The sequence below is a fragment of the Rattus norvegicus genome, chromosome X, assembly GCF_036323735.1.
Source record: "Rattus norvegicus strain BN/NHsdMcwi chromosome X, GRCr8, whole genome shotgun sequence".
In the NCBI taxonomy this organism is placed as follows: Eukaryota; Metazoa; Chordata; class Mammalia; order Rodentia; family Muridae; genus Rattus; species Rattus norvegicus.
In genome coordinates this window covers 76,558,915-76,574,623 of record NC_086039.1, presented here as the reverse complement: position 1 = coordinate 76,574,623, position 15,709 = coordinate 76,558,915, and the positions used below count along the sequence as shown (strand labels likewise).

At 37.2% G+C, this 15,709-nt stretch overlaps 1 protein-coding gene across 1 annotated transcript; it reads left to right on the top strand.

The window, feature by feature from the left end:
* Nucleotides 1–9,479: 9,479 nt before the first annotated feature.
* Itm2a (integral membrane protein 2A) lies at nucleotides 9,480–15,441 on the top strand. The gene is made up of 6 exons (NM_001025712.1): nucleotides 9,480–9,694; nucleotides 12,965–13,096; nucleotides 13,367–13,564; nucleotides 13,779–13,889; nucleotides 14,413–14,563; nucleotides 14,675–15,441. The coding sequence occupies exons 1-6, from the start codon at nucleotides 9,584–9,586 to the stop codon at nucleotides 14,761–14,763; spliced, it is 792 nt and encodes a 263-aa protein (NP_001020883.1). The 5' UTR covers nucleotides 9,480–9,583; the 3' UTR covers nucleotides 14,764–15,441.
* Nucleotides 15,442–15,709: the final 268 nt, after the last annotated feature.

Sequence of the window (15,709 nt, the reverse complement as noted above, 5' to 3'; positions counted from 1 at the left end):
CAAAGAAGTGGGAAAGGCCTATAAATGGAAGAGCCAAAGCTAGTTTATCACAATTAAAGCAGTCACTGTCACTACAGTAAGAGTGTCTGTAAACCAACTGCAGGGTCCAAAACAGGACAGTAAGAGGATTTCTGCTTTAAATGTCCCAGAGCTGTGGGGATTTGCTGATAACGAGAAGGCTCCATGGGATTTCATTGGGGATAATGTTTACACAAGTTTCTGATCCTTTTTTTCCTTCTTTTTTCCTCGTCTTCCTGCCTCGTCCTTTCTCTCCTCTCTTTTTTCTTATTTCAGTTTCTTTTCTCTTTTTTTGGTGTAAGCACTTCTGGTTTCCATTTACTTTTTTCTTTCTAGTACAGGAAACCATTTTTTCCCATAAAATATGCTTTTCCCTCAGACTCCAAGGTGACTTAATAAACCTCGTCAATATTAGTAATTCTATTCCTTCTCTTGATGATTGAGTTGCAAATGGAAATATATTTTCCTTTGATTAATAAGAAAATAGAGATGTTCTGAAGACCCCTGAACTGTGTTTATAACCAGTACTATAGACTATACAAAGATCAATATGGAAATAAGGGGCACTGGCTTATGTGACTAACTTTGTTTTTTATAATTCCAGTAAGGCTGACATTGTTACTTTTTATGAAAACCAAAGAACAATAATTTTATCACTGGATTATATGTACTTATGCTGTTATGCAAATAAAATATCCTCATGCTCATATGTGAGGTTTCTCTTGGGAACCTTTCTCATGGTCTAGTTTAGAAAGTTTTATGGTCTTCATATTGGTTTACATGAAATCCCTTGGTGAGGTAGAGGCCTCATATGGCAAGCTCTAGAGGTCATATTTTCAAACTGCTACTAAGGGTATGTGATACGGGTGGTGAAAGGAAAAGGACACCTGTTATACTCTGAGCCAGAATGATGTCTTGGATAGAATATTGAATGTGAAGTTCAGAGATCTCTGCTACAATCCTCACTTTGCCACATCCTAATTGTACAACTGTGCACAAGTCTGAACTTCTGGGAAACTAAAATATGTTATGTACCAAAAGAAGCTGATGAAGACTATCCAAATGGATACAGATTTTTACAGAATTAAATTTAATGAGTGTTCCCAGACACATGCCATTCTATAAAGATGAAATGGAGTGTGGCTATTGTAAATGATTTTAGTATGCATATTATCTATTTCGTATTTCTGTATTTTCTATATAGCTCAGAATTTTGCATATATACAAGAAGTTCAGTGAAATAAAGAATAAGACAATATGGGCAATATAATTCACTTTAAATTTACATTTATTTTCACTGTTTCTTTACAGAGAAACAATCATCAATAACAAATTAAATTCAATCGATAAATGCATTGTGTCTGTCGTAATAGGCAATGATCTAAAAGCTATAAAAATTCAAAGGTGAGTTAGATATAAACTGATAGAGGTAAAAGAGATATATATATGAAAACACTATAGCACAAAACAATACCTAAAAATCACATCATCATTCAAACCTAGACCATTTTTTTCTTGACAAAAGTTAATTTTATTATTTGTATATTTTATTGGCTATTTTATTTGTTTACATTTCAAATGTCCTCTTCCTGGTTTCCCCTCTGCAAGCCCTCTATCCCATACCCCTTCTTCTGCCTCTATGAGGGTGCTCCCCACACCCACCCACCCTCTCCCAACACCACAGGAAGGACAAAAGTGAACTTCAGAATCATTGTAATCCCATTGGAAGGATAGTAAAAGGCAAGCCCAAATTACAAACTCTAAAGATAATACCTTCACAAAGTGAGCACAAAAATTAAGGTGATTCTAAGATCTGTGTCAATATTTTTCTAGTCTAATCTGATTTATGTGATAGGAAGAACTTATTATCATGTTATATACTATTTATATACAAAGAAAAAAGTGAAATGAATATGCTTTGGAAGTTTTAGGTTAAAACTAGTCTGGATGTTCATGGTGGCAGTGTGACATAGTAAAACCAGACTAATGAGAATATGCTCACTAAAACACACACACACACACACACACACACACACACACACACACACTCACATACATGCATGTGCGCGAATGTGTTTATGCACATAGAATGATAGGAAGACAAAGAGATAAAGACAGAAGCAGTCAGGGGAACAAAGGACAGAAACAGTGAAAATAAATTCTGTGCTTTGTTGATTCAAGGAATACTGTCTCGATGAGGTGAGGTGAATTGAGTTTATTGGCTCATGTCCTTGGAGGGATTGTTAGAATGATATCTCTCTGTCTGTCCATTCCCCACTATCTCCCTCTCTGAATCAGCTTTCTCAGCAATGGCAGTCCCCTTTCAGCTACAAATAAGGCACACAACAATAGGGCCATGTGAGTATAGATTGAAATCTGAAATCATAAGGCAAAACAAACCTGTTTCTTTCTAATTGGTTATTATACTCTTAAAATATCAGCATACATCATAACATTTGCTGACTTGTTTTCAGTCATCATCATATTCCGTCACAATGTCATATCACAGTTATTTTTTTTATAACTATCTCCTGAATGAGCTCATAATATGGGACATTTCTACACAGACATGAATTTTTCTTAACTATGGATGCTTCAATGAGGTTCAATAACAATTCTTAGGGTGTCTTGATTTATTCTCAACGTCTTCCATAAAAAACAAGTAATATACTAATATGACTATATTAAATGTTTAAAATAAAAAATAATTCCTAATCTAATGTTATCTCAGAATGACCTATCTATCCCTTAGCTATCTTGAAAAGTTTACAGGAGTTTGACAAGTAGACATTTCATTAACTAAGTGAGTAGAAGATATTTTTAAATGTTAAAGGTCAAGAGATGGTATAACAATGGGAAAGGAAAAGGCCGTATTTAGAATGAATGCTGACAGTTGTATAGTTATATAATAAAAATGGTTAGCTCCATTTCTAAAATGCCAATTCTAATTTGCCACTTGTTTTGTGTTAACTTCCAAATAAACATAATTCAAATATTCCTTCTTTCCCAAGCTATGTGAGTATTTTTTTCTATTAGAATTCTTAATATGGTTGATGGTTTACAACTTTATGCTTCAAAACCAAAGTGAAAGTTCTGAAAGAAAACCTTCACTAACTTGAAAGTCAAGACATCATTGATGTCTAGGTGAAAATAGCTTGAGAATATGTCGCACACTGCAGTGTTCTTTTATGTAAAAACTCCCATTTGCACTTGCACAAAAATATGGCACCTACATTGATGTGTAAACAACTGTTCATGAACCTTGAATTTAAATCACAGAAATCTCAAGCAGGGTATTTATAAGCATGGTCTTACTTGATATGTTCAGCCTGACAAGAACTGCAGCACGTACTGTGCACTTGAAGAACAACAGTACTCTTGTTAAGAATGCTCTTTTGGCTTCCTTATCAAAACAGGATTTCATTTGGGAATTTTGAAGATATTAGTACATAGACATATTGAGCTAATTTCAGTTAAAATTTTAGTTTTAAAAGGTGAAGATGAAAACTGCTTTTGAAGAGGAATCAAAGGAAATCAGTTGATTTCAAACAATTTGGAACTTTGAGTCCCTTAAAACTAAATTATAAAGTAAGAACATAATATGTTGAGCTCACAGCAAAACTAAACATGAAGGCCAAAGTAACATTTGGAGCATATGTCTAACATGCAACTGCTTATGCTTGCTTTGAGTGGGATCAAAACTCTGAGTCACAAGGGCCTCTCAGTGCCTCTTGCTGAGGTATTATGGAGCAACAAAAACAACTGGACATTCTCAAAAGCATTCCTGGAATAAGACTTAAGCTTCTCAATTGCATTACTCAAGACTAGAATTTCTGTAAGTTTGATCAGATAAAGCACACAGATATTGATTCAAGACTATATTTTTAAAATTCGCCAAGATAATTTGCAATGAGTTCACAATTCTTACACAATTTAGCAGAAAGGGCACTGAAAGAGCAAACATTTTTGACTTAGGTTTTCACTAGCACAAACTGAGAAAAATAAAAAGTGATTTTCAGGAATTATGTAGGGATTAACTTCAAGGGTATGACCAGCTTTGAAAGATGATTGAAACTATTAATTATGGAAATGTGTATTCCCTACCCACCCCCTATTTTTAAAGCAATGTCTTAGTATTCCAGGCTGGCCTGGACTTGCTATGTAGTCAAAGCTGACTTTGAATTCCAGATACTCCACCCCTGAATTCCGGGACTACAAGCTTGAACCTCCAGCCTGGAATATCTTCCTTTTATCAGAGCTCCCTAGTTTTAAGGGAAAACCGTAAATGGAATGGAGAATTAAGAATCTATTTATGAAAGTAAGTTGCCTATGCTACCTTGAGTGAAGGGCCCTAGCTCTGTTCCTGGGCTTTAACTACATGTGCAAGGAACTTGCAGATCTAAAAAAAAATAGCATGGCTCCTTCAAAGCTAAACTAAGCTCCTGGAGTTGTACCCAGAAATAGATGGCTTGTGAGCTATGCCTTTTGCTGCTCTTCTGCTGACATAAGCAACTGCAGAATGTAGAAGCAATATGCTTGAAGAGAGGTAGCCTATGGTCAGTCATGGAGAGGCCAGGAAAGTTTTCAAAGGCTCCAAATGTAGTTAGCACTGAATAAAATCGTAAGCAGGAATATATTTTTACAATATGAGCAGGCAACTTGCCCTTTGCTGAACTAGTAAGTGAGTTATTTTTCCTGCTTTCAACCAGGTCCCTTCTTGACTTTCTTCACCTGATTTTCTAATTTCTTTTAGTGGGCGCAAAGCATTGTGATTATTAGTATAAGATATGTAATCCGACCACCTGAACTTTGAACAAGTTAAGTTACCTATCTGTCAAAAAATGTGTTTTCTTAACAATGAAATGGAAGTTGATGTGACCCACAAGTTTAGTAGGCTCACATGTTGGCAATCGGGTCCTCAGATCCTATCATTGAAAGGTGATTGGATCATAAGGGCTAATCAAAGAGTTTATGCATTGATGGACTCATAAATTAATGGCCTTATTGAGAGATAATGGGCACTTTAAGAGGTAGGCCTTAATTGGATGAAGTAGGCACTTTATCTTGTCACAGGCCCTTCTCTGGTTCTGCTTTGCAAACACCAAGAGATGAGCAGCTCAGGTATACCACACAGAACTTCATTAACTTTCTGCCTCAAACACAAGAAAACCAGCCTACCCTGGATTGTAACCTTCGAAACTATGAACCCAAATCAACCTTTCCTCCACAAAATAGTAAAGAACAGGTAAAAACATTAAAAACTTTGCAGAGAACCCACTCAATTTTAGTGGGTTCAATTAATGTTTTCTATTATTGTCAGGGGTGGCATCGCTGTGTGAATATTTTATCATTCAAATGCAAAAGCAAAATTATTTTTCCTATTTATTTTGTCCTTAATATGACTTGTTCTGGTAGTGGGTATTTGAAATTTCTCCTGAATCTGTTTCAAAGGCCGTGCCTTACTTTTGGTATGTCAGACTTCAACATGATTTACTGTCTCTTACCTGGGATATATAACAATGCCTCCTAATTAGTTTCACAACTCATATCCTGTTAAATTAATTTTCCTAGTCTTCTAGATATAAAACCATTACAGTTAAGCTAAGAATTAGTGCAGTCACAAAACCATTGTCTGAGGGTGGGATTACTCCACTAATTTGTTATGTCTTCCTAAATAGTTAATAGGGTTAGTATGTCTTTGTATGCCTCAAACACTGAAGGACCTGCAGCGTATATGTTATAGCAATCTGTGCAGTTAGAATATACTTTACAAAGGAAAAATCGTGGTTATTTTGCTCATTCTCATATTACCATCACAATTCACAGTACAGGGCATGTTACTACATCCTCAGCTAACAATGTATAAAAGAATAAATGTGATAATGAGTGGAATTATATCACAGATGCCTCTAATGACTTCAGCGTAGTAGATTGGATGTGTAGTAACTTCAGAAGATGATTCAAAGAGAGTTGATATTGTTACTTAACATCCAATTGTATGTTCCATTCAGCCAAGTCATGTTAATTTAGTCATCATTTGGTATGTGCGAACAGGGAACTCATTTATAAACATGAATAGTGTGCATTCAGACATGATTAACAATGTGAGCTAGATACAGCATGGCAGCCAGATCCCGTCCAGTGTCCAAAGACAAGAAAGTTGAGACAGTGGTGCTAAGAAACAAGAAGTTGCTCCTGTGAAGGAGACAATTCAACAAAAGCATAGTCAATGTGAAACATTTTTAGTAGCTTAAAACGTGTTTATTGGTGTTTCAACTAAGTGAGCAAGTTGGAAGCATATATTTTGAAATTTTAAAGAAATGTAGGAACCACTTCTTGAAATGGACAAATGGTTAACATAGGAGGTTATTGCTAAATTATTATTTCAAAACTTGCACAATCCCTTACCCAATATACATACCTATATACATTTGTGCATATGCATACACAGAGAGAGGGTGGAGAGAGAAAGACAGAGACTGAGATATATAAATGGTGTGGGGGGAAGTAAGAGGGACATCTGACAAAATGACACTATGTCTGTATTACATATTGCCAACAGCAGGAAAGATTCCTTGGGAGGTATGACTGGCATTTTGAAAATGGAGTATGGTACTAATAATTAGAAGATGGCGGCTGCCAAACTAGATAAGATGGATGAAGCAAAGAAGTGCAGACCGACAGGAACCGAGTGTAGATCTCTCCTGAGAGACACAGCCAGAATACAGCAAATACATAGGCGAATGCCAGAAGCAAACCACTGAACTGAGAACAGGACCCCCGTTGTAGGAATCAGAGAAAGGACTGGGAGAGCTTGAAGGGGCTTGAGACCCCATATGTTCAACAATGCCAAGCAACCAGAGCTTCCAGGGACTAAGCCACTACCCAAAGTCTATACATGGACTGACCCTGGGCTCCAACCACATAGGTAGCAATGAATATCCTAGTAAGAGCACCAGTGGAAGGGGAAGCCCTTGGTCCTGCCAAGACTGAACCCCCAGTGAACGTGATTGTTGGGGGGAAGGTGTAATGGGGGGAGGATGGGGAGGGGAACACCCACATAGAAGGGGAGGGGGAGGGCTTAGGGGGATGTTGGCCTGGAAACTGGGAAAGGGAATAACAATTGCAATGTAAATAAGAAATACACAATTTTATAAATATGGAGAAAAAATAAAATAAAAATCAATACAACTGAAAAAAATAAAAAAGATGATGGCTGAACCATTCAAAAGAGGGGTTTGCAGAGGGAAGACTGGGAAGGGGGATAACATTTGAAATGTAAATAAATTAAATAACAAATACAAAATAATTTTTAAAAAAGAGGTTATACATAAATACAAGTGACTATGCGTAGGAGTTTAACTTTGTCCAGGAAGACCCATATCTAGACACTGAGGTTGTTTAAGAGTTATAGAAGTGGAAAGAATTTTAAGAAGTCAAAAATAAACAGTCTCTATAAGCTTGAAATCTGTATACACTACAGATTCAAATGGAGTCCTAGGGTAACCAACCATGTCATTTTCTCTTACTTTTCTTAATAATACAACATGGACATCTTCCTCCCAGCATACAATACAGAGGAGGAAAAATAGTGCCTGAGGAGATCAGGTAGTTTAGCTAATGCTACATACCAAGCAAGTGAGCAAATGCTCTCTTTGGTAGTTATCAGAGCTTGAGTCTCTGAACAAATGGAAAGAAAAATTCCTCCTCCTCTTGCCTTACCACGTTTCAGGACAGATAATAAGAAAATAGCATATTGTCATCTGATCCAACAGCTTGCATTTAGTAGATAAGTGTGTGGAAATAGGTATGCATTCCGTGGTGCAGGTGGTGTGGGTCACTGTCGTACAGATTCTCAGGAGTTATAAAGGTGATTCCCAACAGAGGGCAACTGGAAAGAGAAACATAGAAAGACAAACATACTGGAAAAACTGAGATTTCCTATGCTAAACTAAGGATTGCCTGACAAATGTTGAATTATAATAGTCAGACTTAAGTAGAAAGTGAAAGAGCAAAAGATGCCAGTGTTTCTAAGTAAACTCTAACATCCTGCTTATAAGGTCCTGACCCTCTACGACGCACAGACTCCTCACTGTTCCTCTCCATCCACCTTCCCATCTGTGACCTATCAGAGAATATGAACTCTTTCTTTGCAAAGCCCCCACAGTCAAGACAGGAGAGGGCTTTAGAGGCAAAACAATCTCCATGGGAAAAACTCCAAGTTAGAATTTCTTGGACAGAAGGGAAGCAATTCAGCATATTCAAGTCTGTTCAGTTAAGTTGATGAGTAGGTGGGGAATTCTCTAGTAAAACGGTGTTTTGTTTTGTTTTGTTGGGGCTTTGTTTTGTATTGCTCCCTACATACAACAGACCTCTATTCTGTTTTATGTAGCACAACTATTTATAAACTCTCTACCACCGACTCTAAATCACCAACCACCACAGCTTGAATTTCATTAGTTAGACTCTCTATGTCACCAGTTTAGGAGAGAGGGCTGAAAAAACAATTTAACTCTACTAGATGAATGTCCGTGTAAATGTTCACAATGCTTTGTAAGCCAGGCCTTCAGAGGTTATTTTTTCTATGAACTATACCAGCATGTGGTTAAATTGTGTATGCCCTACCTCCCTAAACACATAGGTGCACACACCCCTGCTTTTTCCCTGCTGGTTACACAGCTGCTGGCTGAAGAGAAACAGGCTCTGGGCTGAGAACTTACTCTGGCTATCCCGTCCAGGGAGAATGAAAAGATCTGGGTTATTTCACTGATTCATTAGGAAGGAGCTTTCCACCCTCCCTTCTCTGGATCTCATCATGTACTGTCTGCAAAATGAGGAGTTAGGGAGACAAAAGCTCCATCTTCCTCATCTAACATTGCTTTAAGTTGGAAAATTAAAATTATAAAAGACAACAAAAAACATGACAGAAAAACAGTGTTGAGCGATTGAAGCAAGCAACTACAAACTAACTTCTAGGTGTTCTTTAAACGGAAGATATTATAAAGGTGTATAATAGAGAACTGTGCTTTCTGGCCTGGGTGGGTTGCAGAACTCAGAAACCTTGGGTTGGCTCCAAGTTACAGTCTTGGGCCCCGCAGGGGGCCAGGCCCAAGTTTGGGAAAACAGAGTCAAAGTCAGGGGCTATTGTGGTCCAGACAGAAGCAGACACGACAGTCAGGTTTCCTTCCTGCCTTGCTCTTATCTGAGGGTGCAGAAGGCAGTAGGAGCATGCCTGGGGTGCAGGTGAGGCATGCCTACCCAAAACCGGCCATCAGCTCCAGTTCCCCTCTCTTCCCAACTAGCAACTTCCCACCCCCACTCGCTTCCACTGCAGAGCTCGGGCCCCCTCCCGCTCCTCCCTCAGCACCTCCCTGGCCCCGCCCACGCTCTCCCACCCAGCCTGGGACTGCGTCATAAGTAAGCCCAGACCTGAGCTCACTGCAGCCTGTGGAAGACTGGGAGAGACAGTAAGTGCTGCTCAAGTAGCGCGATCCTCTCCTCTTCCAACCTGCAGCCCAAGCTACTGATTCGAGCCGCGCCTTACCGCGCTGCCCGAAGATTCACCATGGTGAAGATCGCCTTCAACACCCCCACGGCGGTGCAAAAGGAGGAGGCTCGGCAAGATGTGGAGGCACTCGTCAGCCGCACTGTCCGAGCTCAAATCCTGACTGGCAAGGTAGTTCCCACTGGGCCCACCTCTGTCTTCTGGGGTTTGGGGATGGAGAGAGAAGGGGGAGTATGCAGGTGCAGAGAACAAACTGTTGGCTGCCCTGCAGCCCTAGAGTTCCAGGCAGGCCAATTTGCATTGTTGAGTGGGTCACCTTTTACTCTGCTTCAACTCATTCCCTCTGTATCCATGCAACTCTATCGCTTAACACCACCTATCCCAGGAAGTTGTTGGAAGGAGTTTGAAGCAATTCCTGCATGTCATTTTGTTCTGAGAAATGGGTTCTGGAATTATCCAGAGACACAAGTATAGTTACAGGGGCAGAGTAGCCACACAGGGTGAACAAGGGCAAGAGAATTAACTGTTCTTTATATTTGATGTGAGTGAAGTTACATGTATCTGTGTTTTTATAGGATTGCCTTTGTGGCACTTGAGTGGAGGCAAGGAGCAGTCTGAATTCCAAACTGTATGTGTTGGGGAAAGTGTGTGTGTGTGTGTGTGTGTGTGTGTGTGTGTGTGTGTGTGTGTGTGTGTGGGCGCGCGCCTACACACGCGCGCACACACACACACACACACACACACACACTTTTAACTAGACAGTGTTAACGGTTAGATAATGGAGCTATTAAAACATATATTGGTTTTAATTCTTGACAAAACACGTTTAAAAATGAAATTTGAGAACCTCTTCTTTTGGTTGTTATTTCTTTTGAGCTATATCCCTCATATAGACATCTGAAACAAATCCGTGTTGCAATTTAAACAATTTATTTTCCAGGCACTGGAGAAGTTTTTTCCTTCTGGGTTGTTTATCTAGTCAAATTTATATTTCCTTTAAACGCCAACCATATTTGGAGTGTCGATAAACTCTTTTTCCTCAGTATAATCTTAGTTTTAAAAAGCGATCATATTTTCTTCTACATCTGTGGAATCTGCAGTCCTGGAGCTCGATGTGCCCTAACTTGTCCTGTTGTCTTTAGAGAGTTTTCTCTTCTAGGTTCAGACTGGATATTTGAAAAGTGCTTTGAGTGACATCTGAATTCATGTAGTAAAACTTAATTATGCATACAACTTGGAATGCCAATGTGCTGCCGCAGAACTTTCATCATGGAAACATTCAATATTTAACTGTGCAATCAAACTAGCTTTTGTGTATTACATTTTAGAACTCAAAAGTAACACCCCCTTGCATTGTTGAGGTTTTAATTAAGTGACACAAGGTCACAAATATGTAGTTGTCTTCCTACTAACATTGTAAATGAACCACGGCCAGATTTGAGGGGAGGTCTAAGTAGATGCCAGTAGTTAAAAATAGCCACACAGTAATCCTTTTTTCCCCTGGCCACCAAAAACTTCATGACTTGTAGAAAGAGTCAATTAATATGTAATACTTCTGCCAATCCTGTGGTGTGATGGGGACTAAATAAAAACAAACCTTTCACTTTGATTATATTATTTCTTTGTTAGGTTTTAGAAAAGCGGCAATAGAATCTTATCCTGGTTACTTTGTCAGTAATATCTGACACATTACGTTGTGATATATGGATTAGGAGAGATCAACAGAGATTGAACACATTGGACTAATATTGGCAAGTGATATACAGTAATTTTAAAATACACTTCAAAAAGAAATTACCTATGATAATTGGTGCATTAACTACACTGAATTCCAAAGAAGTTAAATAAAAACAAAAGAAATTCTTATTCCTAATAAACAGGGACATCCAGTGAAGCCAAGACCCTCATACTTTAGGCATGCTAAATAATAAATTTTCTGATTCATTGGAAAAGAGAAATGAAATTACAGTTCAAATTGTTCTTCTGTCTCAATAACAAGAAAATTTTCATTCCTCAGAGAATTTTAAATTAAGCTATTATGTGCCTTTTAGCAAGTCATTTCATCCTTCTACATCTAAATTTAATCATACAAATGTCTTCTAAGATCCCACCATTGTATTTCGGTAGTTTCCATTCAAAATTTAAAGTTCAGTTTTTGTAGTGCTGAATAGTTTATAGATTTTTAATGAAAATAATTAAACCATTTCAGTGCATGTTGAATATAACGGATGAAATAAGCTTCAATAAACTTTATTAAGAAAATATAAATCTCAAATTTTGACCTAAAAATATTGTTTTGAGAACAAAATTATCAAATTATTTTCTACCCTTGCTTTTTCCATATTAACAAGCATTTTTTAAAACCAAATTTAATAGAAGGTCAGTTAAATGTCCAAACATTATAGCAATTTCATGAAAAATTCCAGTGGAAGACCAACTAAAATAATTGTTTAATATCAGCTTGCATTATCAGAGCTGAGATTTCCTGCCTTCACTAATTCTATCATTGAGATAGAGTGTGGCCGAGGGGTATGTTGTGACATGCAAAGTAAAAATAGTAGGCCTTGCAGTCCCATGCCCTGTGGAGGACACAGTTAATCACTTACTTTTTGTTTTGGATATTTCTTTTTAGAATTCCTCAGCAAATTATTGATTTCACAGAATGTTTAGATTGCTGCTTCACAGACAGCCTTTGTATGTAATAAATTGTCTACATGCAAACTTAGTGTTTAATCTAAGGCTTGGAAAATAACATTACTACAGTCTTTGGATAATGGATAATACCAAGAAGCATTATTCTTACTAATAAAATTAAGAATATTAATTAATCAATTAATTTCTAAAATGAAAGGAAATAACTCTTTTTCAACCTGACAATAAAGCTTTTTGAAAACTAGCCAACAAATTGAAGGTTGCTAACATTCTTTTAAGTTAATAAACTGATTTCTAAGCAAATAGCCAAGAGTCTACTTCTATATTCTAGAAAGTCAGTGATTATAAAAATATATCTAGCCCCAATTACTTAAAGAACATACTTTCTAGAGACTTTCTAAGCAGTATTATATCATATGTATAGTCAAATACTGTTGCATCTATTAAACATGTGTTAAAGGGGTAGGCCTACATGAAAGGTTTTTGATGTTTTTAATAAAAATACAATATGTCATTATATAAGTTAATGATTATTTTTAATATAATTCTACAAGTGCATATTTTAAAATAGTGCTACATCTCTATTGAAGTTTGGAAATGCTAGAAGCAAGGCTAGGGAGGCGGAGACACTATATTTACATCAGAAATTGTCTTGAAGTGACATTCGATTAGAATGTCTGTGTTTATTTTTAAAATATCTTGGTTTTTAGAGGTGATAAATTGCACACAAAAGCAACTGTCTGAAAGTTTAATCTTGTTTTGTTTTCTATTTTGCTTTTTAATGAGTAGGAGCTCAGAGTCGTCCCGCAGGAGAAAGATAGCTCGTCTGGGAGATGTATGCTTACTCTCTTAGGCCTCTCGTTCATCTTGGCAGGACTGATTGTTGGTGGAGCCTGCATTTATAAGTACTTCATGCCCAAGGTAATAATTCTAATTATTAACGCGTTGAATCACTAATTGCCATGTATTTCATTATCAACCTAAAGAATTACGTGGTGGTGACTAGAAAAGTGAAGTCTTGAACGTTTTCAAACTACCGTTCCATCTCTTCTATCATTTAGGCTTCGTAATGCTAGAATGAAGGAACCTCAGATTAACACAGTAAGATGAACTGACATGAGTCTAAGAAACGATGCAAATATCATGGTGGCGAATATTAGAGTGTTTTTCTACCCCATTTTTGTCTCTTAGAGCACCATTTACCATGGTGAGATGTGCTTCTTTGACTCTGAGGATGCTGTAAATTCCATTCATGGAGGACAGCCATACTTTCTGCCTGTGACTGAGGAAGCCGATATTCGTGAGGATGACAACATCGCAATCATTGACGTGCCCGTTCCCAGTTTCTCCGACAGTGACCCTGCGGCAATTATTCACGACTTTGAGAAGGTGGGTTTCTCTTTCTTGCAGCTATTTAAGAATTGTCTCTTTCCTGCATCATTGAAAGGCAATGAATTTATTCATAAATGAACATCTTTTCAAAGCAAAGCCCTTTCACTGTGTTGTTATGGAGTAGAAAGTGGTGAATTTTCAAGCTGTTCATTCCAGTGGTACTTAGTAAATCTGCAATATTAATATCTATCTTTTCCCACCTTCCCAACAGGGAATGACTGCTTACCTGGACTTGCTTTTGGGAAACTGTTACCTGATGCCCCTCAACACTTCCATTGTGATGACTCCAAAGAATCTGGTGGAGCTTTTTGGCAAACTGGCAGTATGTATTTTAGAGATCAAATTTTTCTATAAGCATTTCCAAATAATTTTGCTTCGTTATTCTAGAAAAGTTAATGAGTTGGGCCAGACATTCCATTTCATTGAAATGTTTTTGAATGAAAAGTGTGTGCTGTGCCAAAATAGATGGAACTGAAGTATTTTATGTTAAGCAATGTAAGCCAGTCAGACAGACAAGTACTTTATGTTCTCCTTCATATGTAGTAGCTAAAAATGTTCACCTGAACACAGAACACTGATTAATAGAGGTTGAGAAGGGAAAGTGTGTAGGGGGAGGTGAATAAAGAGAGGTTGGATTTGATCAATGCATGCAGTGTGTATGTGTGCAAATAGCACACTGAACTTGAAACCCATAAATGCATGCGTATAATAAAAATAGTATAGTATACAAAACTGTTCTAAATGAATTCCATTTTTAATAATATCTATTTAAAAAACTATGAGTAGGGATTTAAATACTTTCTTTGAGAATGTATCTTTTTAATCTCCCTTCTTTTCATTTATAGAGTGGCAAGTATTTGCCTCATACTTATGTGGTTCGTGAAGACCTGGTTGCTGTGGAAGAAATTCGTGATGTTAGTAACCTTGGTATTTTTATTTACCAACTTTGCAACAACCGAAAGTCCTTCCGCCTTAGACGCAGAGACCTCCTGCTGGGTAGGCAATTTATTATTATTGGATGAGTGGAAGAGAGGAGGGGAGACGGCATGGGACTCTTAATTCTCGTGTGCAGAAAACTCAAAAGACATTTTTTTTATGCCTTCACAGGTTTCAATAAGCGTGCCATTGACAAATGCTGGAAGATCAGACACTTCCCCAATGAATTCATCGTCGAAACCAAGATCTGTCAAGAGTGAAGAGTGACAGATAAAGAGTATCCTTGGTAATAAGAAGTCAGAAACTTGCCGTCTGACTTTGATATTGAAATTGATGGGATACTCAAGCTATTTACCCATACATTTACTCCATTGCTTATACTGGAAAAGGAAAGGGGGGAGAAAACTACTAACCACTGCAAGCGATTGTGCAATTCTAGTTCAATTGACATTGCTTGCTGTTTTCAACAAATGAAATGATTATCTTTTCTCTTGAATTTATAGGGTTTAGATTTCTGAAAGCAGCATGAATGTGTCATCTTACTCTCCTGACAAAAAATCCCATTCTCTGGTGTTATTTAAAGCATGTTCTTAACAAAAATCATTTCATGCTTTAAATTGAAAATATTTGAAATTTGTTCTTGACATTTTTGTGTGAAGCATGTCAAAGCTCTTACCGTTCTCTTGTTTTCTTCTTCATTGTGTTCAACTCTCCTGATTTCAGAAGTTACATTTTTGCATTTCTATCAGGTGCTGTGTAACGAATCTGACTGATATGTGAACAATCTTCATGAGAAAGCAATTTTTTTACTCATGTAATGATTCTTTCTCACTGATATCTGTATTGTGAAATCCACAGAACTGTACGGGTGCTGAATGCTGTAAGGAGCTCTGGTTGTATGAATTCTACAACCCTATAATAAAGTTTACCATATTCAATCACGCTTCATTTTCATCATTTGACAGATCCTTAATGGGGAAATTACTAATTTAGCTTTTGTTTACATGAATCAGTTATAAAATTATGAGCATAACTCTGCTTCCATTCCATTCCTTCATATTTATGTTTCATAGCTCTAATTTCCTCATTTTCACTTTGTATGAATTGTTATAAATATCTTATAATTTTCTTGCCATACAAATCCAACTACTTACTGAAAATTTTCAGCTCAGAGAAATTGAAAATATTTTTCTGGTTTTCCTTTAA